This window comes from Heterocephalus glaber, unplaced genomic scaffold (assembly GCF_053883595.1).
Source record: "Heterocephalus glaber isolate CG9 unplaced genomic scaffold, H.glaber_assembly_v1.0 deba00001666, whole genome shotgun sequence".
Taxonomy (NCBI): Eukaryota; Metazoa; Chordata; class Mammalia; order Rodentia; family Bathyergidae; genus Heterocephalus; species Heterocephalus glaber.
In genome coordinates, this window is record NW_028258406.1 from 11,380,066 (window position 1) to 11,407,632 (window position 27,567).

The 27,567-nt window shown below is 37.5% G+C and overlaps 1 protein-coding gene across 1 annotated transcript in view; it reads left to right on the top strand.

The window, feature by feature from the left end:
• The window catches only part of Naa16 (N-alpha-acetyltransferase 16, NatA auxiliary subunit), a 102,096-nt gene that overhangs the window by 59,830 nt on the left and 14,699 nt on the right, over positions 1 to 27,567 (top strand). Inside the window, 7 exon segments of the mRNA XM_021257913.2 lie at positions 3,097 to 3,310; positions 4,274 to 4,467; positions 5,695 to 5,803; positions 6,444 to 6,542; positions 6,875 to 7,018; positions 9,367 to 9,464; positions 10,703 to 11,554. Of these exon segments, the coding sequence (XP_021113572.2) occupies positions 3,097 to 3,310; positions 4,274 to 4,467; positions 5,695 to 5,803; positions 6,444 to 6,542; positions 6,875 to 7,018; positions 9,367 to 9,464; positions 10,703 to 10,900 (1,056 nt within the window). The 3' untranslated portion in view covers positions 10,901 to 11,554.

Below are 27,567 nucleotides of genomic sequence, written 5' to 3' on the forward strand. Positions count from 1 at the left end.
GGCAGGCACAGTGCCACTGAGCTAAATCCCCAGCCCGATACCTAGCTTTCAATAGTGAGTTGATAGGTGACCTTATACCCTTGGCATTTGGCTCAAAAGTACATGGAAACTGACTATTTGTTTTATGTAGTGTATTTTCATGTTTTACAATTTTGGAGACTAAAAAAATGAACTCAAAATAGTACAAAAAGAGAGCTTCATAGTGATGGATAGTTACTGATTGTGATAGTGGTTATAGGAGTCTACACATGATAAAATCACATAGAATAATATTCACTCATTGTGTAAGTGTCAGGTTCTTGGTTTTTTTGGTTTTTGGGTTTTGGGTTTTTTTGGTGCTGGAATTCAAACTCAGGACCTTGTGCTTCCAAGGCAGGCGGTGGAACCACTGAGCTAAATCCCTGGCAGGTTCTTGGTTTCATACTGTACTACAGTTAAGTAAGCTGTAACCTTTGGAGGAAACTGAGGGAAGGGTATACAGGACCTCTGCATACTAGCTTTTGCACCTTCTATGTCTGCAATTATTCCAAAGTTTAAAGAAGAACGTTAGCCCCAAATTATTTAGTTATTTATGTTGTATTTTACAATGCACTATTTCTTCCAAAGCAAAATTATTAGTTTGCAGTATGCTACCTACTTTTTCTGCAGTATATATCTGCAGTATCCTATCTACTTCTGATTTAATTTAGCCATATTTTTTTCCCCACTGTTATTACAGAGTGAGGCTGAACAGTTCCAAGACACAGTGTTTTCAGTTGAAAAACTGGGAGAGCTTTTGGCCACCTGGGATAAGTTGATTACCTTGTTTAAGGAAGACACTAACTGGAGAGAGGCAGCCTATGTATGGGCTGTTACTGATAAAGAGGTGTCTTAAATGTTTGTGGTTCCATATGGCTCCTTCTGAAACTTAACTTAAAATCTATGTCTACCAGTGCTTCTAGGAGTATCTTTTGAAGCTCTTCATCTTCCTTTTTACACATTCCTCTTCTTAAAAAAAAGTCTTGTAATCTGTTAGATGTTTTCATCTCATTAAGTGTTTCATGTTTTTTAGCAGTGCCATCTTTCCTTAGTCAATTATATTGAATTTTTAAGATGTTATTATGGCATTAGATATAAGTTGATATGTATTAAGGAAAATCCTTTTTTTCGTTTTGTTTTGTTTTGTTTTTGGTACCGAGGATTGAACTCGGGTCCCGCACTTGGGAGGCAGGTGACAGAACCACTGAGCTAAATCCTTGGCCCCATCCTTTGATTTTTGAAGTTGAATGCAAAGAACTTGAAGAACTTTTTTTTTAGTATATGAGCTGCCAAAGCGAACACAGAACTTGAAGAACTTAAGGAAAACAACTAGCAACTTTATGAAATAGTGATCCTTTGATTTTTAAAAAATAAAACTTAATATTATGAATTTGTCTTATTGGGAAAAATGTAGTTTTCAAATATAATATTAAAACATGCTTTTTTAGTAATAAGTATAAACTGATATGAAATGTTCATTTTTTCTCACCCTCCACACTGTACTTCTATTATTCTTATCTTAGAATTCTCAGGTAGTTAATGTAATTCTTTGTAAAGCATGTTTCCAGTTACAAGATGACTAAAATTAGCAAATGATTGTGGACAATTACAAACATGTCCTGTACAGTGAATTACTATACCCTCTACGACAGAGACAACATGAAGTAGTGGAAAAGCTGTATCTATGTTGGTATATTGAATCATTCATTTCCCTCTTTGATTTTGGAGAAGCTAAAGCAGGAGAAAAGAATCAGAAATGCACATAGGGGAGAAAATGGTATTATAAAATTGTTTTGTGGGGCTAAGGGTTAGTGTTCTCCTTTCCATGGAGGGGGATTAGTTAACTTTTGGGGATTCAGGGACTCTTTGGAAATTAAATAAATGCTTTGAGCTTCTTTCTTGAAGTTATCCTTGTTTACACAGACTTCACATTAAGAACTTCTGAGCTGGGTATTGTGGTGCATGCCTGTGATCACAACACTCTGGGAGGCTGAGGCAGAAGAATCACACTTTTGAGCCCAGCCTGGGCAACTTAGTGACTGTATCAAGACCTTGTCTAGCTCAGTGCAAAAGGCCCTGGGTTCAATCCCCAGTATCACCACTGCCAAAAAACAAAAGCCTTGGGGCCGGGGATTTAGCTCCGTGGTCTCGCCGCCTGCTGCGCAAGCGCAAGGTCTTGAGTTCGATCCCTGGTACCAAAAAAAAACAAAAAAAAAATTTTGTAAAATGAAATAAAGGTAGATCAGTGCAGTTTTTTGAGTTAAAGAAAACTGTAATGCTCTTTTTGTAGAGTAGTTTACAATTGAAAATGAACTTTAAAATGTATTATTTGACCCTTTAATAACCTTAAGAAATGGGCTGTGTAAATTCCTTTGTTCCTAGCTTAGATGAAACAGTTAAGGCTATAGGAAATTAAAACACTTCCTTAAGTTCACATGCCTGATGAGTAGCTTATCTCTTGGCTTGGCAGATACTGTGCTTATTGAATGTCTGCTGTGAGTTAGGCCCTGGGCCAGCCAAAAGGGGATTGATTATAGATGATGTCACCCCCCCTTTTTTTTTTTGGTACCAGGGTTCAAACTTGGGACCTTGCACTTGTGAGGCAGGTGGCGGAACCACTGAGCTAAATCCCCAGCCCCAAGTCTTTCCCTCTTAGGAGCTTAGGAGCTCAGGTTTGACTACATCAGTCAGATTGGTAGGTATTGAGTGTTAATCTGCATATAGTCCTGAGTTCTGTTTACTCTGCCTTATTGTTTTTTAGTGAATACAGAGGAGAAGTATTTCATTAGGACTAACATATCAATGTGTACTGATTTCTAGGTTTGAAAATAACCTGGTTATTTGACTTATTAGCATATAAGTTGAATATCATCACAAAAACATGATTCATAGGGACTGTAGGAAGAGACATTGAAGTCGAATGCAAAGAACTTGATGTCCTTTATAATAGTAAAATAAGACAACTAAGTGAAATTGTGGCTGCTTACACTGATTTTTGGACTTTTTATAATTTATTTTTCAAAAAGTAGATGTTATTGACAAAAATCTAAGGGATAATTCTATGATTTTGTTTTTAAGCATTTTTTTGAGATAACCGATGATCAATTTGACTTCCATATATACTGCATGAGAAAGATGACCCTTCCTGCCTATGTTGACCTTTTGAGATTAGAAGATAGTCTCAGAAGACATGCCTTTTATTTCAAGGCTACTAGATCAGCGATTGAAATATATTTGAAATTATATGATAATCCTTTAACCAATGAAAGAAAACAACAAGAAATAAATTCAGGTAACTGAAGAGGAATTTGTTTAAAAAAATTGAAAAGAACATCATATTTCAGAATATCATTAACATATGCAGTACAGAGAAAAATATATTCTCAAATATTTATGAAGGTAGAAATGCCGCCACCCTGATTTGATCATTACATGCCATATACATATATTGAATTACCTCACTGTAGTCCATATGTTTGTATAATTAAAATAAGTTTAAAAACATATTGTCAAATGAAGACAATATTAAAATAACTGATATGTTAAAGTCAGTGGGATGATACTCTGTAGCTGATGTTCTCAGTCACCCTAAAGGACTGACTTGTACTCTTTCTTATTTAATAGAATCAATTCAGGAAAAATAGAAATATCTATGGGCTCGGTTTTTTTTTTTCTTTTTAAATCATAGCTAAAAGTAGCTTTCAGCTACTCTTCCTATTTAGGAAAAATACATATTCCTAAAACTTCTGGCACGTACTTACTGAATATAATGCCAGTGAGAATATTTGTATAGCTTTTTACTCACTAGGATGTTAATGTCTAGGAATATTTGAGAAATGGTAACTTGGAGGCAAATTTCTGAGCTTTCATTCCTAATAGTTATATAATGTTTATTGAGCGCAAGTGTGCTTATATGCATTATCTCTTGTCTCTGAAATATTCTGATAGAGTCTGTGATATTAGCCCCTCTGTAGGTGACTTGCAACTTGAGATTGAGAGGGATAAAGTGATTTGCCTGAAGTTGTTTATTGTGTAGGAGACAGAACTGGACCAAAATTGGTTGATTTTAATTCAGCCAGCACTTAGTGATTGCCTTTTGTGTACCAGGTTTTATGCTAGTCACAGGAATATACTTTCAAAATTTTTGATATAGTTATTACCCCCACAAAAAAGCTACATTAATCGTATATATAATGATATAAGAAAAATAGCAAACATTTTGACTCAGAATTTTTGTTCATTTGAATATTTATAGAAAACTTGTCAGCCAAAGAATTGAAGAAAATCCTTAGCAAGCAAAGAAGAGCTCAGAAAAAGGCTAAATTAGAAGAAGAGAGAAAGCATGCAGAAAGGGAACACCAAAAAAAAAAAAAAAAAAAAAAAAGAGATGATGAAGAAGAAGAATCCAGTGGTCTAAAGGAAGAACTTATACCTGAAAAATTAGAAAGGGTGAGATGAGTTTACCATTACTTGTTTTTTTGGGGGGGTTTTTTTGGTGCCAGGGATCGAACTCAGGACCTTGCACATGTGAAGTAGGTGCGGTGCCACTGAGCTAAATCCCCAGCTCAGGTATACCATTATTATTTGCTAAAATTTATGCTGTTTGGTTTTGTTCTGACTATAAATACAGTTTATTTAAACCAATAATCAGAAGCCATTTGCAGTATTTTAAAGTCATTATATGATAGGCATTGTTGACTCTGAGTGACAATATGCAGATTTTTAATAATGTCAATTATACATACGATTGTTATGGCAGAGCAATGGTCCTTTAATTAAGATGTCTGTTCTAATCTCCAGATCCTATGAATACTGATCTCACATGCCAGAGGGGAATTAAGGTAGCAGATGGAATGCAAGATTGTAATTAACTGATCTCAAGGTTGGAATTAGCTTGGTTTATCCATGTGACCCAGTGTGATCAGGTTGGACCTTGCAAGTTGAGGAAGTCAGGGTGATGTGATTTGAGGGCTTAAACTGTTTTTGCTGGCTTTCAAGATGGAATCCATAAGCCAGGGAATGTAGGCAGCCTTTAGAAGCAGACAAAGACAAGAAAATGGCTTTTCCCCTAGATCTTCCAAAACCGAACGAAGTCCTGCTGACACCTTGATTTTAAGCCCAGTGAGATTGTACCATGTCGGACTTTCAAGATAAGTTTGTATTGTTTTAAGCCACTAAACTTTTGGTAATTTGTTATAACAGCAATACCATTATTTATGAAATATGGAATTAAAATGTCTCTCTATATATTTTGGAACCAAATTTTGGGAAATATTTAGCTTTCTGATTTATTTAGTGTAAATCAGGTATAATCATTTAAAATGTTACTTTTTCCCCCAATTATGAGATGCTATTATATATCTTTTATTTTAGCTGGCTGTAGTATATAAGGAACCATCAGTACTTGATGCATCATTTCCTAAAGTCTGTGGAATAATATTAAATAGTTTTTTTATTTTAATAAAGTCACCTTGGTTTTATAGTTATAAAAATCAATATAGTTATTTTAAATTTGAAAATTATTGTCTCTGTGCTTTATAAATAATTTTTAATGTTGATTGGTAACATGAAGAAAACTAAACTGCTCTAGATATATGTTAATATAAAATTTTAGGGGAGATTTGACTTGAATAACTTTTTTTAAATAAGAAAAATTTTCTTTCTGCTTCAAAATAGGTAGAGAATCCATTAGAAGAAGCCATCAAGTTCCTTACACCTCTTAAGAACCTTGTTGCTGATAACATTGACACACATCTGTTAGCGTTTGAAATATATTTTAGAAAAGGTAATAGATATTTTTAAACTTTTGAGTTCTTATTTGTTTGGTTTGTGTTGAGAACAGTGCTGAGGGGGTCAAATCTAGGGCCTCATATATGCAAGGCTCCCCCCTAAACCCACTCAGCCTTGAGTTCACTTTTTTTTTTTTTGAGTTCAGTTTTTAATCCTTAATCATATTGGTGACCATATTTAGTATAATCTTTATCAGATTTATTTTTGTTTCTTAAAGTTTATTTCAGCCTTCACAAAGGCTCCTAATGTCCTTTTTTGTTGTTGTTACTCACATTGCGGGTAATATAACCAAATCCAGTTTAAAAAATAGTTTGACAATCATAAACTTGTTTACCTTTAACAATTTTGCATAGTTTTTCAAGCTTTTCTTTGGAAAACAAAGATTCTGGGGCCAGGGATTTAGCTCAGTGCTGCCGCCACCTGCCTTGCAAGTGCAAGGTCCCAAGTTCGATCCCCAGTACCCAAATTTAAAAAAAAGAGAGAGAAGGAAAACGAAGACTTTGATAACCAAAGTCAGCTTTGAATTTTTTGAGTATTTATAAAATGGTAATATTTTATTACTGAATTTAAGTGAGGCTAAAAGAAAATGAAGAAAATAACACATAAATATTGATACTGTCATCTTTTTGACACAGGAAAGTTCCTGTTAATGCTGTAGTCTGTCAGACGAGCTTTTGCCATCAATAGTAATAATCCATGGTTACATGAATGTTTAATTAGATTTTCTAAATCTGGTAAGTATTAAAAGGTAACATTTATGGAGAAGCAAACATGAGAAGTAAATCTGAGCTATCTTCCATTTAGCTGAACATTAAAGAGACAAGTAACAATGTAAAGCAAAAACAAAAGTGATGCTCACTATATTTAAATGCAGACAATCTATAAATTAAATGTATTAGCTAAATGCTAGAAATTAGTGCATTTTTATTCCAGAGCCTTGACAGTTATTTTTACTGTATAGGATATATCAAGCTTAACACTAAATACAGAGGTTTTTTTGGTTGATTTTTTTTTTCCCCAAAGAACAAATAAAAAGCTAAAAGTCCAAATGTTTTTGTTTTTTTAGTATCTGATCATAGTAACCTTCCAGACATTGTGAACAAAGTTCTATCTCAAGAAATGCAGAAAATATTTGTTAACAAGGATTTGGAAAACTTTAATAAGGATTTTCTCAAACGTAACACTACCTCTCTTCAGCATCTACTTTCAGGTTTGTATTTAGCTGCCATGGTTATGTTTATAGAAAAAAATTAGAATGTGATGAAAAACAAATATTTGGAAAGATACTGTGTCTGGCTGTTTACCAGAGGAAAAAGAAATGAACACAGTACCATTTGTTTTTTTCAAATTAGAGGTTTTTTTGGGGGGGGGTTTTGTCAAAAAGGAAAATGAGGGCTGGGGATTTAGCTCAGTGGTTTCGGTACCTGCCTCAGAAGCACAAGGTCCTGAGTTCAATCCCGGGTACCGAGAAAAAGGAAAATAAGCTGGGCATGAAGGCGTATGACTGTAATCCCAGCACTTGGGAGGCTGAGGCAGGTGGATCACCGTGAGTTTGAGGCCAACCTGGGCCACATTATGAGTTCAAGGCTAGCTTGGACTACAAAGTGAGAATCCTGTCTCAAAAAAAAAAAAGGAAAATAAAGTGTGGTAAGGATGTGTCAGTCAAGCACTCTTTCACTTTGCTTCTCTGATTATAAATTGGCCCTGTCACTTAGAAAAACAATTTGCCATTCTTGTCAAGAGCTTGAAATTACCTGTGTCTTTTGATTTAGTAGTCACACTTTTGAAAATAATTTTTAAAAATTAAAGCAAAGAAAGAGCTTAGTATGGGGAAAAGAAGAATGAGAACAGATGTATATATACAATAATAGATAATAGGAGGTTGATAGGTTAATAGGATGGTTGGTAGGTTGCTAGGATGGACTACCATATAGTCATTTAAAGCGATGTTTATTCATGCAATTTGTAATGATAGCAATAAATACTTTCACAATACATACTGAAAAATTGCGCATAAAATATAATCTCAGCTGTGTAAAAGTATTCTTGGAAAAAGGATGAAAAGAAAGTACATACCAGGCTTTAATGTTGCCTTTGAGAGTTGTGCTTATGAGTAATTTGGTTTTTTCTTGAATTTTTATTGCTTTAGTGTATTTTCTATCTTGAAGATTTATTTATATCCTATCTTCTTATGGGAAGCATTTTAGAGAATTTATACAAATTCATAAAAAACATGCCTGCCTGGCAAGCACAAGGTCCTGAGTTTGATCCCTGGTACCACAAATTCATAAAAAGACAATATGGCATAAATTAAACTCAGAGAAAAAAAATTATAAAAAAAAGTTGGGGGCAAAATGAAAAACATAATTAACTATTTTAAGCCATATATATATTTATTTCTTTATATATTTTTTGGTACGAGGGATCGAACTCAGGACCTTGTGCTTGCCAGGCAGGCACTGTGCCACTGAGCTAAATCCCCGGTCCAAGCCATATATTTAAATATTTTAACCTAAGCTTTCTTGTTAAAGGTTATCTTCTCATGTTTAATATCTATAGAAAAAATACTACTTCTTGTAAAAAATTAACAGTTTTGTGATAGGAACAGATAATTTCAAGAACAGGATAATAGGAGAAAACTTTTAAAAAAATAATTGTTAGAAAAAAAATAATGATTGTAGGAAATGCTTTCTTAAACATACGAAATTCAAGCAAAAGAAATTTTCAGCACATAAAATTAAAATCAAAAGACCAGTTGGAAGAAATATTCACAGATAAGTAATTTAGCAAAAGGTAATATACAAAAGGACTAAGAATAATCTAATAGAAAAACAACTATGGAATATAAAACATAATTTATAGGAGAAATACAAACTTTTAAAAAATGACTTATTTTCTTTGTGACAATGCAGGCATTTTTCTCTTAATCACACGCCTGTGTATAGATGCTTTGTTCCTTATATGTTTTAGTTTATGATATTGTCTTTTTTTTTACTGAAATATTGATTGATACCATAAGCTAGTCTTTACTTGTATTTCTAATGATATTGTTTCTCAGGAGAAAAGGTTAAAACATTGTTCTTCAGGTTTGTTCAGTAACCATTTGTGAAGGAAGACAGCTCTGATTTGTAGTGTTTTGTTGTGATGACAGTATTCACATTGTGGCCACAAGCTATCAATGAGAGGTATGTCACTATAGGAAGTGAAAAGGGGTATATTATGTACATGTACCAATTCCCTATAGTGAATGTAATCATTGTGTACTGCAGACATTTACTGTATTAATAAATTTTTGAGAAGAAATTGAAGAGATGTCACAATTGGCTTCTGAGAGTTGGTGGGAACCAGCTGTAGTCCATCACTGATTAAACACTTGAAGCCAAAAAAAATTTTTTTTTTCAGTACTGGGGATCGAACTCAGGTCCTTGTGCTTGCACAGCAGGTGGAGAAACCACTGAGCTAAATCCCCAGGCCATATTTTAAGTCACTGGTCAGTATTAGTCATATAAAGTATAAGCCATGGGAGTTTACTTATCTTGAAATGTCTTGGAATTTCAGGTGCTAAAATGATGTATTTTCTAGACAAGTCAAGACAAGGGAAAGCAGTTGCTATAGCCACTAGATTGGATGAAACTATCAAAGATAAAAATGTAAAGGTAAGACTTTTCACAGGCTGATAAATGAACACTGAGTGATCTAATAAAACTTGTATCAGGCTGGGGCTGTAGCTTTCACCTGCCTGGCAAGCGCAAGGTCCAGAGTTTGATCCTTGGTACTGGGCAAAAACCCCCCAAAAAACCCCAAATAAACACAAACACTTGTGTCTTTACAATATAGTTTCCTCCCTCCCTCTCCCTCTCTCCCTCTCTCTCTCTCTCTCTCTCTCTCTCTCTCTCTCTCGTTTATTTTTTATTTTTTGGGTTTTTTGAGACAAAGTCCTGCTGGCCACTGAGTTCAGGCTGACCTTGAACTCAGTGTGTAGCCCAGGCTGACCTTGAATTCGTGGTAATCCTCCTACCTCACCCTCCCAAGTGCTGGGATCTCAGGTGTGTGCCGCCACACCCAGCTACAATATAATTCTTTTTTTTTTCCATTAAGTTTATTGGTACATTTTAGGTATACAATACAGTTACATTCATCATTGGGATCTTGTACCTTTATATGATGTATCTTGGTTCTTGTTTTTTCCCTATTCCTCTGCCCTCCCTTCACCCCCTCATGCGATATAACTAAGTGGATCTCCTGACTTGATACAAATCTCAGCTCCACCAGTTATTAGTTGTGTGGCTTTAAGCAAGTTCTTTCTTAGTCTTCTTTTCTGCATTTTAAAGATGAAATACTGTACTACCCATCTCTAAGTAAGAGTCGTTGTTAAGAGTTACCTAGTGTAATAAAGCATGAAGTAAATATGAGCTATTATTAATAAAGGACACTTTAATTTTTTTTTTTTTTTTTTTTGCGGTACCAGGGATTGAACTCAGGACCTTGCGCTTGCAAGGCAGGTAACAGCACCACTGAGCTAACTTCCTGGCCGACACTTTCATTTTTAGTGATTGTAATTTTAAAGGTTCTTTTTTTTTCAACTATTAGATTTTACTGCCTTTTTTGTTTGTTTGTTTGTTTGTTGGTACCAGGGATCAAACTCGGGTCCTTGTGCTTGTGGGTCAGGTGGTGGAACCACTGAGCTAAATCCACGGCCCTTTACTGCCTTTTTTACAGCTTTGTAGAAGCTTTGTCTTTTTTTTGAGGTGATTATGTACTTTAGATAGTAGTTATTTTAGACTGAGGCCTTGTTATCTTTCTTGGTTTAATTAGTAATTACTGACTTTTGAGTAAAGTCAATAACTGAGTGTTTTTTCTTTAAATAATTTATATTTTCCCCTTGCTTCATTAGACCTTAATAAAGGTTTCTGGGGCACTTCTTGATGGAAGCTTGGGAAACTGCAGCTCCCAATATGAAGAATACAGGATTGCATGTCACAACTTGTTTCCTTTTACATTTGCTTTTCTGGCTGCTGTGATTGAAGTCCATAGTCCTAGTGCGGCAGTGAACTGTCCAGCTAACTATGATGTCTTGGCAAATAAAATTTGAATCTTGTAGAAAATTGACTCCTACATAATCTAAACTGAATTTACATTATAGTTTCTTTTCTAGACTGCGTTTTAATATAGGTATGAAATGGAATATTTGGGTAGAATTTTTTAAAGGAATATTCTGTAAGTTTATTTTCTTTATCTGACTGCCAATTTACATAAACTTCTGTTAAAGTTACTTTTTTTATACTTGTACAGTTTTTCTTAAACTCCCAAATTATCTATCAGTACTGTAGTATTTACTATTAGTTGTGTATCATAATGAAGGCAATTTTTTTATGCAGATAAAGTTGTATATGTACTCCCTGTATCATTTTTTTTTTTTTAGATCCCGGTTTCAGGATCTGTTTTGATCCTTTACTGATATTTTATTATTATTATTTCCTTGCTTATCTTTTTCCCTTTTTTTTGTTCTTGTTTTAAAGTATTAACATATTTTAAAAAGTAGAATTCCTCTTGGAAGACAGTGAGGTTTATTTTAAACTTTAATTTGCTTTTTTATAACTTTGATTTTTTTTTTTAATCACTTACCATTTCCTTTGTACTATCCATAAAAAGTGATACTTTCTGTATGGATAAAGCATATTCTGTTTTTCTGTAGACCATTCAGGATGTGAAGATTGGTTTGCCTCTTAATCATGAAAGTTCACTGGTAATTTTGTTTCATATCTTATAGTAGGTAGACTTACAACCCACATGGAAGAATTATGCCTTCTTACCTTAATTGCTTTGAGTGTTAACAAGTACTTTATGCTAAGAAACATGCTTTAAGGGTGCATAATAGGGCAGAAAACAAAAATGAAGCACTGTTACTCTTACAGCCATGCATTAGCTATTAAATGCATTTTTATATGGTCAAAAACTGAAATCCTTCACAGTAAAATCAGGAACAAGACAAGGTTGTCCGCTACCACCACTCTTGTTCAATATTGTTCTGGAAACATTAGCCATGGCAATTAGACAAGAGAAAGAAATAAAAGGAATAAAGATAGGAAATGAAGAAGTCAAATTGTCATTATTTGCAGATGACATGATACTCTATATAGAAGACCCCAAGAACTCCACCAAAAGTCTTCTAGACTTAATAACCAAATTCAGTCAAGTAGCTGGTTACAAGGTCAACACACAAAAATCAATAGCTTTCCTCTACACCAATGACAGACTCACTGAGAGAGAAATAGGGCAAATAATTCCTTTCACAATAGCATTCAAAAAACTGAAATACCTAGGAATCATCCTAATGAAAGAAATCAAAGACCTCTTCTCTGAAAACTATGACACTCTGAAAAGAGAGATTGAAGATGATATCAGAAAATGGACAGACATCCCCTGCTCCTGGGTAGGAAGGATTAATATAGTGAAAATGCCCATACTTCCAAAACTGCTATATAGATTTAATGCAATTCCAATTGAGAACCCAGCAGCATACTTCATAGACCTTGAGAAAACAATCCAAAAATTCATTTGGAACAAGAAGAGACCCAGAATAGCAAAAGCAATTCTAGGGAACAGAGACATGGCAGGGGGTATCACAATCCCCAACCTGCAACTATACTATAAAGCTACTGTGATAAAAAGAGCATGGTACTGGCAAAGAAACAGACTTGAGGACCAGTGGAACAGATTAGAAGATGCAGAAACAATGGCAGACATACTCAGCCATCTCATCTTTGATAAACGAGCCAAATCCCTCACTGGAGGGAAGATAGCCTCTTTAATAAATAATGCTGGAAAAATTGGGCTTCAACTTGCCAAAGATTAAAACTAGACCTGTATCTCTCACCATGCACTAAACTAAAATCAAAATGGATTAAAGATCTGAATATGAAAATAGAAACTCTGAACCAGTTGGAACAGAGGTTAGGTAGAACCCTTGAAGACATCAGTGTAGGAAAAGATTTTATGAACAAAACCTCAGTTGCCCATGAACTAGCACAAACAATCAACAAGTGGGATCTCTTCTTATTAAAAGGCTTCTGCACAGCAAGAGAAACCACCAGCAGTGTGAAGAGACAACCCACAATGTGGGAAAAAATCTTCACCTGCTCTTCCTCAGACAAAGGTCTACTATCTCAAATCTATAAAGAACTTAAAAAGATCAGACCTCCCAAATTTAAGGATGCAATCCAAAAATGGGCATCTGAAATGAACAGACATTTCTCAGACAAAGAAGTAGAAATAGCAAATAAATACATGAAAAAATGTTCAGCATCACTGGTCATTCGAGAGATGCAAATGAAAACAACGCTGAGATTCCACTTCACTCCAGAAAGAATGGCTGCTATCATGAAATCAACCAATAACAAATACTGATGGGGCTGTGGGGAAAGAGGAACCCTGCTCCACTGCTGGTGGGAGTGTAGACTGGTGCAACCACTGTGAAAATCAGTATGGAGATACTTCAAAGAACTAGGACTGGAAGTCCCATTTGACCCCACTATTCCACTGCTGGGGATCTTCCCCAAAGAATTAAAAGAATCATACCACAGTGATATATGTGTGCCCATGTTTATAGCAGCACAGTTTGTAATAGCTAAAACTTGGAAACAGCCCAAATGCCCATCAACTGGAGACTGGATAAAGAAAATGTGTTTTTTTAATAAAATAGAGTACTACTCAGCCATAAAAAATGAGAAATTAGAGACATTTATAGCTAAGTGGATGCACATTGAAGCGATACTCTTAAGTGAAATAAATAGGACACAGATGTGTAAATACTGAATAGTTTCTCTGGTGTGAGAAACAAAGTGTAAATAAGGACTACATGTATAATAGGTAATGTGAAATAGGAAGAAAAGGGGCAAAGGGGAAGGAAGTGGGAGGGCTAGGGGAAAGGATAGAAGGGAATGGGATTAATATGAGAAAATGGAAAAATAGGAACAAAATCTTTGTAAATAGGGAGGACTGGAGGGGTTGAAGGGAGGGCTGGGCAAGGGTGAAAAATAAGAACCAAGAGAGACTATGTAAAGGTGCAAATTTCCAATGATGAATGTCATTATATTGTATACCTAAAATGTACCAATTATTAGAAAGAATAATCGAAAATGTAAAATAGGAAGAAAAGGTCCAAAGGGGTAGGGGTAGTGGGAGGGGCAGGGGAAAGGAAAGAAGGGAGATGAGAAATGGAAAAAATGGAAATAAAGTCTTCGTAAATAGGGAAGGGTGGAGGGTGTGAAGGGAGGGCTAGAAATGGGGAAAAAATAAGAACCAAGATGCATTATGTAAAGGTACAGTTCCCAATGAGAAATGTAATTGTGTTGTATACCTACAATGTACCAATAAAAGAATTTAATAAAATAAATAAATAAATAAATGCATTTTTATATTTCTCAGTAAAATGAGAATTTAAACTGTCATTAACCATTAACTCATAATATTGTTCAACAGTTTTGGAGAGATAGCTTTTTATTGGATGTTGTATAGAAAACAGTAATGATCACTTAGTATGTCTCAGATCTGTAAATCTGACTAATGTTACTGTGTCCGTTGAAGGAAATATAAATGCAAAAGTGAGATTTAATTTAGACAACCTTTTACCCTAATCTTCTTAGATTCATTATTGCTCAGAAAGAAGAAAACTCACTGTAAAATAATGCCAACCCACGTAATGCTATAATAAATTATTTTGTACATGATTGCTTATTTGTGTTATCACTCCATACTATCAAAATCCTTTTTCTAAAATGTTCTTTGACAGAGTAGAAAATGGTCTCAATCTTTACAAGTTTATAAAAATGCAATTCTCAGGAACCACCTACCAAAGTATATTCTGGTGCCACAGCAAGTTGGTGTCTTTTGTGTTTTTATAATTTTAGAAGTACTTGATAATCTATCATGTAAATATCCTGGCAAATACATTTTTTGTGTTACTTTCAGCAGGATGCCTTTTGTGTAAAAGATGCTAATTAATCACAATGTAGAAATTGTGCTTTCAGCAGCAGACTTTTAATATATGTGCTACCAAAGTGAGCGTGAGCAGCACACTTTTAAAAGGTATTCTGTTGGGTTCATTTATAGTGTTTCTGAGTTTTGGGGTGGATGCAGTTAAGGTGTGAGGAGTTAGGTTTGAAGTATACACTGGAAAATGTGGAAGGTTACAAGAAGGATAGACTCTAGGATTGGAGAAATCTAGTTGTATATTGACAGTGGATAGAAGTTGTATGTATTCTCCCTCCTATCCACATTCCACTTTGAGTATAAAATGAGCATTGTAAACCTGAGACATGGAAAATATAAATAAGGAGCAAAATAAAAGGAAGTTGAGAATCTTTTTCAAATGGGAAGGAGAACAAGAGAGGAAGGGAGGGAGGAGGGGAGAAAGGGAAAAGGGATTTAATAAGTGTTAGTGAAAAAAATGGAAATAGAACTCTTGCAAATGTGGAAGGGAAGACTTGGAGCAGGGAGGGAGGGGTGGGGGAGAGGGGACAAAAAATAATTAAGATGTATTACCTAAATGTAAAACACGCCATGATAACTGTCGTTATATACTACAAACATGTACTTTAAAACAAACAGGTGCATGGACAGGATCTTTTTTAGGATGTCATGTCCTTCTAACTCCTACCCTCACCTTGGGAAAGGCCCTTTTCTCAGGAAGGCTAAAGGAGAGTAAGGTTAAACCAAAAGGAGAGTTACTAAAAACCAGATACTTACGAGTTATATCTACTCTCAAGAGAAGAGCCAGAAGTCCTTTGCTTTGGGTGATTCAGCCAAGTGTATTAGAACAGATAGGAAAAGACATTAAGATTCAAGGGATGTTGTGGTAACTTAAAAACTTGGTATCAGATTTTTTGTGATTTGTTTCTTACGTAATTGATTAAGCTTGGTAAAAATCTAGAATGTAAAGAACTGTAGTAGGGTTGGATTTAGTTATGTGGCGTTAGTGAAAAATAGGATGAATTCTTAAATTTTTTTTAAGTTATTATAGGAAAAAACATTGCCGTATTAATACACTCTTATTTCATTGTTCATGCCACTTTCTGAAGCAGTTCTGGAAGTCTTTTTTCATGAGTGTCTTCAGTTGTGCTGTCCTGGCTGCCTTGACATCTTGAATAGTTCCAAACATTTACCTTTCGTGGTCATTTTGACTTTGGGGAAGAGCCAGAAATTGAGGCTACTAGATGTGTTAAATAAGATGGATGAGCACACTGATGTGGCAATAGCAATAGCCGTCACTTTGTTTTGATCACACCTTGCAAAGACACTGATGAAAAAGGACTTCCTGTACTGCTTCAGAAAGTGGCAGGAGTGCTGGAATAAGTATGGTATGTTCAAAGTGAGGGGGGAGGGGCTCATTGGCAATGTATTTCTTACTGTAATTTTATTTAAATATGCCATACTTTTTGACCAGCCTTTGTATAGCTAGAACAAAGGTCAGCAGAGCTTTTCAATAAGGAACCAGGTAGTAAATATTTTAGAGTTTGAAGATCTTAAACTGGTCTCTGTCACAGTAATTCAACTCATGTTGTGGCGTGAAGCAACAGTTATAGTCAGTAGATAAATTGAAGAGTGTGGTTATTTTCCAAAAAAAATTTTGTTTGCATAAATAAATAAACCTTGGGCCAGATTTGACTTTCAAGTCAGACTGTAGTTTATGAACACTTAGGTAGGGCAATGTGTATAACATTCGGAATAATAGAGATACTTATGAATTCCATTTTTACCTACCTGAAACTGGGGTGAATTTTATGAATATATTTAAGTCCAACCCTCTTAAAACTTTATGTGAGTTAAAAGAACTATTTTATTAAGTAGATTCATCTAACAAAGCATCTACCACATGACAAATATTTTCTATATGTTAAGGATTGTGGATATTTTGTTGAGTTTATTTTACATGCCAAGCAGTTTCCTGTATGATCAGAATATCAAAAGATGCAACAAAATCACTAGGATTGCACATGTTCTGTTAAACCATGGTGGAGAATCATTCAGCCTGTATTATGTTCCACACTCTTCTGGGTATGATAGATACAATAATGAACAAAATTAATTATTCTCTTGGAGTTCATATTGTAGTTGGGGGAGAGAAGGAAACAATTATCTAATGTCGGGGAGAGGTAATTGCTGTGAAGAAAAATCAAGCAGTATACAGAGTGGTTATAGTGAAACTTAAGACTATCATGGAAAAAATCTAAAAGCTTACAAATAAAAAGATTCTCATGAATCAGGAATACAGGTTCCTCAAAAGCATTGTTGACTGCGGAAAAGTTTAAGTATTCAAGAAAACTGAGCTTAAAATTTTATATCATCAGATTAGCAATGGAATGTGATAGCATGTTAAAAATACTCATGCATTTAAGTCTCATAAAGTTGGCTGTACAGAGGTTACACAAAATACTTCTGAGAAATGTTAAGACAGAAAATCTGGCAGGTTCTGTAAGAAGTCAGAAGAAAGATGGTCAATTTTTTTTTTAATCCTAGAGAAACTAGGATTAGAACTCTGGACATTATCATACTTGGAGCTGGAGGTATAGACTGAAGATGTAACAGCAAAAATGCCTCTCCTTAAGATGCTTTTAAGACATAAATAGTTAACCAACTAGAAGACTCATTTCTTAGATTGGGTAAAAATGGTTAATGAGACACACTTGAAAATAAAAATTGAAGCTGGATGTGGTAATGCATGCCTGCAATCGAGAGGCTGAGGCAGAAAGATCACCTCAAGCTCAAGGCCAGCCTGAACTACATAGTAAGACCCTACCTCAACCAAAAACATAAGTGAATGAATGAATGAATGGATGGATGGAAATAAGCTGGGTGCAATGGTGAGTGCCTGTAATCTCAACACCGAGGGACCCGGAGGCAGGAGGTTCACAACTTTTTGAGTCCTGCCTAGGCAACTAGTGAAATGCTGTCTAAAAATATTGCTAAGTTTGGTGGTGAACGCCTGTAATCCCAGCACTCAAGAGGCAGAGGCAGGAGGATTGACATGAGTTCGAGGACAGCCTCGGCTACAGAGCTCAAAGCCAGCCTGGACTACAGAGCAAGATCCTGTCTCAAAAAAAAAAAAAGGCTGGATATAATTCAATGATAAGGCATCCCTGGGTTTGATCCCCAGTATCACAATAAAAGAGAAGAAGAAGAAAAAAAAATACAATAGCTAAAGCAGGCTAAGATGAACCAGAGTAAAAATAGTCCATATAGAATTTAACCATAGTCCAAATAGAATTTAATACAAAATACTATAGTTGGGCCAGGGATGTAACTCAGCAGCACAGTGCCTGCCTGGCAAGTACAAGGTCCTCAGTTTGATCCCTGGTACGAAAAGAAAAAAATTCCAAAATATGAGAGTTTTTAAAAATAAAATTTACTGGGCCAGGGATTTAGCTCAGTGGTTCTGCTGCCTGCCTTGAAAGTGCAAGCTCCCAAGTTGGATCCCTGGTACAAGTCCCCTCTCCTCCATATGTACAAAAGCTTTGTTTCCATTTTTTCCTCTTACTTTCTTTCTTGTCCCTTACTCCGTCTGTCCTCCCTTGTTCCTCTTCCCATTTGAACATTTTCTTCCCATTTCCCAATATTTATTACACATTTTAGTCCTTATTTCCACATTCAGTTTCTCACACCAGAGAAACAATGTGGTATTTAAACATGTGTGTCCTATTTCACTTAAGAGTATGGTCTCAAGGTCCATCCATTTAGCTATAAATGTCTGAAGCTCATCCTTCTTTATGGCAGAGTAGTTTGTTATCAGTATACCTGTCTTGCAAGAGACGTTAAAAGTTCTTCAGAGAAGGAAGATTATATAGGGTCAAAAACTTATATCTGTGGTACATGAAGAAGGGAAGAATGTTAGAAGAGATGGGATAAATTAACAAAGCAAAATCTTAAGTGTTCTTATCCTTGATATTCTTATTCCTTTTTTTTTCTTTTTTCTTTTGAGATGGAATCTTATTATCTTGCCCAGCCTGGTCTAGAACTCCTTGCAGACACAGTCCTTCTGCCTCAATCTCCTGAGTAGTGAGGGCTATAGGCATTCACCCCTGTGCCCTGCTACTTGATTCTTACTCTCTTACTTGATCTAACAGAGTAATGGCAATGATATATTGAATGATTATAATTTATGAGGGAGGAACAACAGCAATGGCATTGGGACATGAAGAAGGAATTGGGAATATTCTGTTCCAGAGGATCTGTACTACCCATGAAGTTGTAGTGTTATTTCAGAGTGGACTCATTAATTGTAGAGGTATACTGTAAATGCTCGGGCAAGTACTAAAAAACAATGCGGTATAAACTACTAAGAAAGGAGAGAAAGTAAAGTCACATAAAATGCTGAAATAAAACCAGAGAAGGCAAATAATGATAACAACAACATACAGAAACAGGGAGAAGGAAAAGAAAAAAAGAATAAAGTATTAAATAGAAAACAGTTCATCTGTCATTCAGTTTGCAGTAGCCAATTTGATAGTCCTAGCCACATGTGGCTATTGAGCATTTAAAATATGGTTAGTGAACCCAAGAAATTGAATTTTTAATTTTAATTAAATTTAAATAGCCATAGGTGACTAGTGGCTACCATGTTAAACAGTGATAGCAAATAGTTCTTCCCAGAAAAGTCATATTTTTGTAGCTTGTCCACATAGAGGTGAAATAGTTAAAAACCTTAATTCTTTGTCTCACAATGTTGAAAATAAAATCGCGGACAAAGCAGAAAGGAGAGTGTTTATTGGAAATAATAGGAAAAAAATAAGCTCTTGGTAGATACCTAAGAAAGGATTCTGAATAAAAGTCCTATGTGCTTTCTGTTTGTCCTGCTATGCAGTTCAGGCTGGACTTGAACTCACTATAGCCCAGGCTGGCCTCAAACTTGTGGCTATCCTCCTGTCTCAGCCTCCAAAGTGTTTGGATTATAGGTATGTCCCACCATTATAGGCATGTGGCCCATATAGATAAGAAGAATAAAGGCTTTGTAGAGTTTTTAAAAATCAGTTACATACTTAGTTGTATACTTAGCTGGAAACCAGTTACTCTGCCTTTCTAAGTTTCTCCAGCCTAGAGGTTGAAGAAGAGCTGTTATCTCAGCATACTCTGTCCATTAAATTTTTCCCCCTGGGAGGACAGGCCCTTATCTCCCTTCTTATTTTAACTTTTATCTTCTTGTGTTTCTTGTGTTTTACATTTCTTTCTTTTCTTTTTTTTTTTTTTTTACGGTACTGGGGACGGAACTTGGACCTTGTGCTTGCGAGACAGGCAAAGCTCGGTGCTACTGAGCTAAGTCCCCGGCCCCATGTTTTGTATTTCTAAGCAAATAAGTTTAGTTGCCTGAATTACCTCTTAACCAGGTGGGCTATTTTCTTTTATCTAGGCTGACACTATTTTAGGCTTGTCCTTGTTACAGAGGGATACCTTTTTCTTTTTTTGGTACTGGGGATTGAACTCGGGACCTTGTGCTTGCGAGGCAGGCAGCGGAACTACTGAGCTAATCCCTGGCCCAAGGGATGCCTTTTTCAAATCTTACAAGGGAGCTCTGTGTGTCATTAGTCACCCACTTATTTGGGCACTTAATTCTGTCCACTTACTTAGCTTTATTATAAGCTCCCTAAGGTCACTAACCTGGTCTGTCTTGAATATGATGCACAGAGCAGGTATTCACCATAAATGTCACTGATGAATACTTCCAGTCACTAAGTACTTTTCTTTGGCTTATTTGCCCTCACCATTGCCCTATTCCAGGACCACGCATTTTTATTATTCTTGTTAAATACTGAACAGTGGGATCTTTTGATCCAGAGATTGTAGAAATGAGACTGGAGGCCAAATATTGTAAGCACATATTTTCCAATATAGGGAAAGTTTTATTGTGTGGAGAAGGAGAAAAGGGCTTCAGCTAAGTTGGGGCTTTGGCTGAAGAGAGTCAGAAATTTGTTGAGTGACCAAGCTGCTGCTTGCAGAACTAAGAGAACAACCGGTTTTTATTAATGTGCTGGATGAGCTAAAGTCCAGTGATTTCCATTGGGCAGGGGCATGGCTTCAAAAGATGCTTCTTCTTGGACTTGGACCACCAGGTGGTCATGATCAAGTCATCTTAAAAGCTGTTGAGTTTTCATGTATCTAGCACCATCATCCCATCATCTTGTGCAAAATTGTCTTCAGGTATTTGGACTTTAGTGGCTTCTGAAGAAGCACAAGGGTGGAGACAGAACAAGTGGCAATAGGCCAAGTTAACCCTGCATGATAGTCTTGGACAACCTCCCTCCTACTTTCCCTCAGAACTAGAGACTGGATCCAGGGATACTTTACCACCGAGTTACAACTTCAGCTTGTTTGCCTTGGAGGCAGTCTCGTTAAGTTGCCCAGGCTAACCTCAAACTTGCAGTCCTCCTGCTTCAGCCTCCAAGTACCTAGGTGTACAGTTGTATGCCACCATTTCCAGCTTGGATGAAACATTTTTAAATGATCATTGTGTCAGTGTGCAGAGCTGATTAGAATCTGACCCAAAGGCTAAGACAGCAGGGGGGATGGATACAACATGGAGACATGCCTACTGATGGAGACCACCCTGATTTATTAATTTATAAATTGGCTTTTCATATTGAAAGTCTGAGTCTGCCTATTAGCCCGCAATGGCTTCCCTGAAGAGCCAGCAGTTATTGTATGGGAACGGAACAACTTTCCATGCTACTGGTTACAGTGGAGGTCTCAATGATCTGTGACAGTGTGACATCTTGGATGGCAAGACAATAGTACAGCTAAGGGCAACATGTCTCTTACATAACTTTTCTATAGAAGCAAAAATTAATCTAAGGAAAAAAGCAAATTTCCCATTAATCAATAATTTGTTCCTGCTAGAATGTTTTGTTCCCTTGTTGCTAGGACCCTGCTTGCATCAGTGCTCTCCACTCCACTGTTCCCCTCACCACCCCTCCCTCAAGAAACTGTGTTCAATAAATAGTAGCAAGTTTGGAGAGTCAGGGTCTCAGCCTGATTAAGAGCTTTGACCCTATGGACCCCCTTTGCATTCTAAATTATTGTTTCTGTCTCTTTTATCCTTTCTGCATACCCTCACCTGGGCAATCGGGGCCCTGGCCACTTCCTGGATAGCCTACCTAATCTTTTACCCTATTTTAGTCACCCATCAGATCTCTTCAGGTTCCAGTGAAAGGTTAGTGTTTTCAGCAAAAACAGTCTTCATGTCCCCAGGAAGTAATCTAGGCAACTGTTACCATGTCCCACACATCAGAGGTGTTACAGCAAAGCTAATGGGGAAACTAGTAATGGGTTGCTCAGCTGGGTGACCTCCAAAATTAATGGTTTTTGAGTTGACTAAGAGCAAGTTAAGGCAGAGAGTTTATTTGTTTTTTTTCCATGGTAACAATTTTTTGTTTGTTTGTTTGAGACAGGGTCTTGCTATATAGTTCAGCCTGGCTTTGAACTCACTATGTAGCCCAGGCTGCCTTTGAACTTGTGGTGATCCTCCTGTCTCAGCCTCCTGGGTGCTGGAATTACAGGCATGCACCGTCACACCTGGCTCTTGGTAACAATTTCTAATTTCATGCCAACATTCTGCTTCTATGGCTTTATCAGACACTCATGACAGGTCTGTTGAAACATGCCATGCTACAAAGGGTAATGGTTTACTGTGCCCAGGGGTTTGTTTTGTTGTCTCAGACTTTTGTACCACCATTGTCCCCACTATAGTGGCCCCTAGCTGTCTCAAGTTTATGTGAAACTAAGCTAATGTCATGTAAGCTTTCTCCAGGGCCACACAGCTTCCTAGGACAAAGCAGGATCCAAACCTACTTCTTTCAACTTTGAACTGTGTTCCTTCCTCTCTTACTTGACTAAAGCCTATCCAAACTCACTAGTACCCTCTGCACCACTTGGATTTTAATGTTCCTGAAGGCTGGGCACCATGGTATGTGCCTGTAATCCAAGCACTGTGGGAGGTCAAGACAGAAGGATTGCAAGTTCAAGCCCAGCCTGGGCAACTCAGCACCTTAGCAAGATCTTGACTCAAAATGAAAATAGAAAGGTCTGGGGATATAGCACAGTGTGAAGAATCTGGGTTCAAGTCCCAGTATTAAAAAAAACGTCTCAGAAGGCAGGGCCCTGGATAAACACAGAGCAGGTAACCATATTTGTTCTTTGACTTATATTGACATTTGTATTTATCATCCAGGTGATAATACTTGTTAACATGTGGTTCTGGGTAGTAATTATTTTTCTGACTTAGAAGTGTGGTTTGTTCATTATTTCTCCACTGGAGGGCAAGCTTTCCAACTCAAAATTTATTTACTTTTCTCATTTCTTAAGAATTAACATCTGTACATTGGCCTGAGTTTTCTGTTTCAGTTGTTTCAGGGCAATTAAATTGTTCCCATGTGTTGGACATGTATGCATTCCCTCTCTATGTAATTTTTGGTAAATGTAAATTCCACAATTGGCAGGTTTATTGAAGTATGGAAATTTTGTATGGGAGAGGGTCCTGATTCCAGGGTGGAAAGAATGGGACCAGTCTCTGGCCGGTCACAGCCTCCCTGACCCCCTTATTTCTTGTTTGTAAAGAGAGAGAGGAAGGTTTACTAGGTGATGCTATCCTATGATTATATTCTCAAACCAGAAAGCCCCATTTTGTTATCTCCCAGGTCCCTCCCCTAGCACAGAACAGGTACTGTGTAGGAGGAGAAAACACTTTCTCAATACTTAACACAAAACTATTTTTCTTCTTCTTCTTGGAATTGAGCCCAGAGCCTGGTGCATGCTAGGGAAGTGCTCTACCAAAGAGCTATCCACCAGCCCCTGTCACTTTCTTGAGATAGGGACGCACTAAGTTGCCTAGGCTGATCTTCAACTTTGATCCTCACCTTCTGAGTAGCTGGGATTACAGGTATATGCTACCATGTCTGGCAAACATTAGACCACTTCTGTAACCAGATGTGTGGGGTTTTTTCCACATGGACCAGTTCTCTAAAACCAGCTGGGTATGCTACAATTCAATTCAATTCTGACCCTGTCCATGTGAAATTAGCTTCAGATCCCACAGGTAAGGGCTCAATCTCACAAGATTGTCCTTTAGATGTCAGTTGCAAAATCAGCCCTCTAGTACTTCTGACCAACTGGTCAGAAGACCGGAGACCCCTTGATTTGGATCATCAAATTTAGGGAAACATTTGTACTTATGGCTTTTTAATAAAGGCTACTACAAAGGATAGAGATGAATGGCAGGATGGAAGACATGGGGAAGGGACATGGAGCTTCCCTGCCCTCTCCAGGTGCCCCACCTTCCCAGTACCTCCAAGTGTTCAGGGGAACCTGGAAGCTCCTCACACTCTGGACTTTTGGATTTTTATGGAGAATTCAGTAGGCATCCTTGATTTTTTTTTTTTTTTGGCATCCTTGATTTTTAAATTGGCCATTAGTGATCAACTCATTCTTCAGCCCTGTCCCCTCTTTAGAAGTGAGGGTGGGGATGGCACTGTGTCAACCCTCCAATCACATGGTTCGTTGCGGGTGGCACCAGCCCAGCATGACTTCAACAGGAACCACAGCCACCACTCATCTCATTCGCTGAGAGTTATAGATTCACAGTGGGAGATTACAAGGACTTTAGGTATTGTGTTCCAGGAAACAGCACAAAGATCAGATATATATTTCTTAATATAAATCATAGCATCACAGTCCCCAAGAGCATAAGTGCAGTTATGCCTCAGCATCCCTCTCCTAATTGAAAGGAAGACCAGTGACAGTTCTGTGCACCATTTAGTTACTTCAGCAACCTTTCTGAGCTCACATGTCCAGACAGTGGGAGCTTTGAGTGTGGGAAAAAAGTGAACCAAGCCTTTTAATGCAGTAATCCAATTTATTCCACATATAAAAATAATACAACTCTAATGCAGCATTCCAGCTTGTTCTACATATAAGAATAGTATGGCAGCTGTGTATATATAAATGTAGCTGCCTGTTCTGTACATGGGGGGCTCTAGGTTCCCTCCTTGCATCCCTAGGTCTGCTTCTCCACTTTGCTGCAAGACCTCTGCCGAATGTGTCACAGCAAACAGCACATCATCTTCTCCCATGGCCCCTGAGGGGTCTGACTCATGTGAACCCAACAAAACCTCTCCCAAAGGTGATATCCACCTTGGATTGCCAAGTAATTCATATTCAGTGGGTCTCAGCTGTCCTCATTTACTTTTTATCCATCTTTGTCAGGGTGGGAGAAGTTTAGGGAGTGTGCTACACCACGTTGGTGTGATTCTCACCTAAGTCAGGGAGAGTTACTGCAACCAGAGTATACTTTGGGAGCATTGTGAGATTCTGATGTATTTAATTCTTCACTTGTAGGAGGAGTAGTTTTATTAACAGAAATGATAATTCGGTGACACTGAGAACAAAACAAGTTGGAGACCAGAAGACAGTTGCCTATTGATAACTTCATTAATGCTTGTTACCTATTTTGTCACTATGGAGCACATGCATTTTACCAGGCATCAACACTGTAGGAAAATTTTGTGGCAGAAAAACTTGAAATGATAAGACACCATTAGTTGCTTAATTTCCCCACCAATGTAATACAGCTGCCATTTTTCCATTTTAGCAGCAAACACATAGAGGTAGCTGAAAACACATCCAGTTCACAGTTTGATTGCCATTTTACCAAATGTTCAAGACTGCTCTAATGCCACCACTCCCCTGAATGCTTCCCTTCTGCTTCTGAAGGAGTTAATCTACCCCAAGACATTTCAAGTCCCCTCGTGGCACTCCCCACATTCTGCCTTTTTGGGTGTTATTTGGATCTATGTCTCACCACCATACTAGACTGAGGCCCTTGAGCCCAAAGATGAGTGCCAGTGCAACTGCCACTGCCACTGCCTGGGGTTCAATCCTTACTCAGTTGCTCAGCAGAAGTGTGCTCTTTGGTAATTTAATCTCTCTAGGCCTTAGTTACCTCATCTATAAATTGAGGTGGTGGCATCTTCTCCGTTGGGGTGCAGTGAGGATTAGAGTTCGTATGTACAGTGCTTTGTTTGCAGTTGTATGACATACGTCTCCCACTTTACCTCTTTCCTGGGCCCTGGCTTACTATCAGGACCTGAACTCTTTATGGTTCTACAGAGGAAAGTGGCTTTTCAGTTGTACTTTGAGTCATTTCTTTTTTCTTTTTGGTACCGGGGATCGAACTCAGGTCCTTGCACCTGCAGGGCAGGCGGTGGAACCACTGAGCAAATCCCCGGCCCTCTACATTCTCTCCATAGCCCTCCCCCTCCTGTCTATAGGCAATATAGGTTCAATATGAAGAACTTATGCCTTCCTTCTCCAAATTTTCATTATAAAAAGTGCTCTTGGCCCTGGTTTGTTGAATATTTTCCAACTGCTGCCTAGCTCTGCTGCTGGAAGTTGTGGTGAAGCAGAAAATTCAGTTCTGTGCTGTAGCTTTCCTTGGCAGTCCAGGAGGATGGAAAGCATACCGGGAGTCTTGGAGGCAAAGTGAAAAGCATGCTTTATTTTCAGCACCAGTGGATCAGCCTGAGTTCACACTCCAAGAGACTGACACCCCTTTGAGGTAGAACAGGGCAAGATGTACTCTCAGAAGAGGGTGGGCTTACAGACATTTTACGTTCTTTTCATTGGTTACAAAGAGTTCGGGTCATAGGGGTTTAAGCAAATTCATTGGTTATCAAGCATTACAGTGCAAGGAGTCACATCTCATTTACATCTGGCGGGAAGGTAGAAATTGCTTGAGAACAAAATTCCTGAGGTAATTGTGAAGCAGCATCATGCTAGGCAAGCTCAAATGTGTTGGGAGAATGGCCGGGGGTGGGAGGGGCGATTCCCCATCAGTAAGTCCGGCTTTAACTGTAGGGAAGCATGTTCCCCGTTCAGTGGAAACATGTCATTTTCTGGCTGGCATCTGTAAAGGCTGGATAAATGATTTATTTCTGTGATCCCTTGATCTCAAGAGTTCTGGTTAGCTTGGTGGGGTGGCACACACTTGTAACCTCAGCAGTCTGGGAAGACGAGATAGAAGCAAGTCCCAGCCAAGCCTGGACAACTTAGCAACATAGTGAGACCCTGTCCCAAATAAATAAAAAAAGGGCTGGGGATATAGCTCAGTGAGAAGGCCCTGGGTTCAATTCTCAGAACTGGGCGGGGCCGGGGGGAAGCTTTGAATTAACAAGAGTATATGATATTTTTGTTCTCTACTTAAAAAGATATATATTTTAAAAGGTATAGCCAGCTCTACTCCCACCTCAATTCTTGTCCCATTGTTTCTTTTGTTCTTAAAATTTTATCTATCTACCTATTTACTTATTTAGACAGGGTCTCGTGCAGCTCAAGCTGGACTCACTATATAGCCCCTGTCCTCAAACTCCTGATGATCTTCCTGCCTCAGCCTCCTGAGTGCTAGGATTGGAAGTGTGCAACACCATGCCTGGCTATCCTGTTGTTTCTTGCCCTTAAAATCTAGTTGGAAGAAGCAGAGGAGAAAGATACGAAATAAAAGAGGAGGGTTGATTACACTGGGGAGTGGGTGGGAAAGAGAATGGAGGGCAGGAAACATGGCGTGGAGGGGTGGGGGAGGATAGAGAAGATGTCCCAAAGCTCAGCTGCAGCTTCCAGTCACTTAGTGGCTTGCATTGTCACTTAGTGGCTTTGCTTGGCATTTCTCAAATGTTCAGAGGCCATGTAGAGGAATAAAATGGAGTAATATTTGCAGAAAAATGG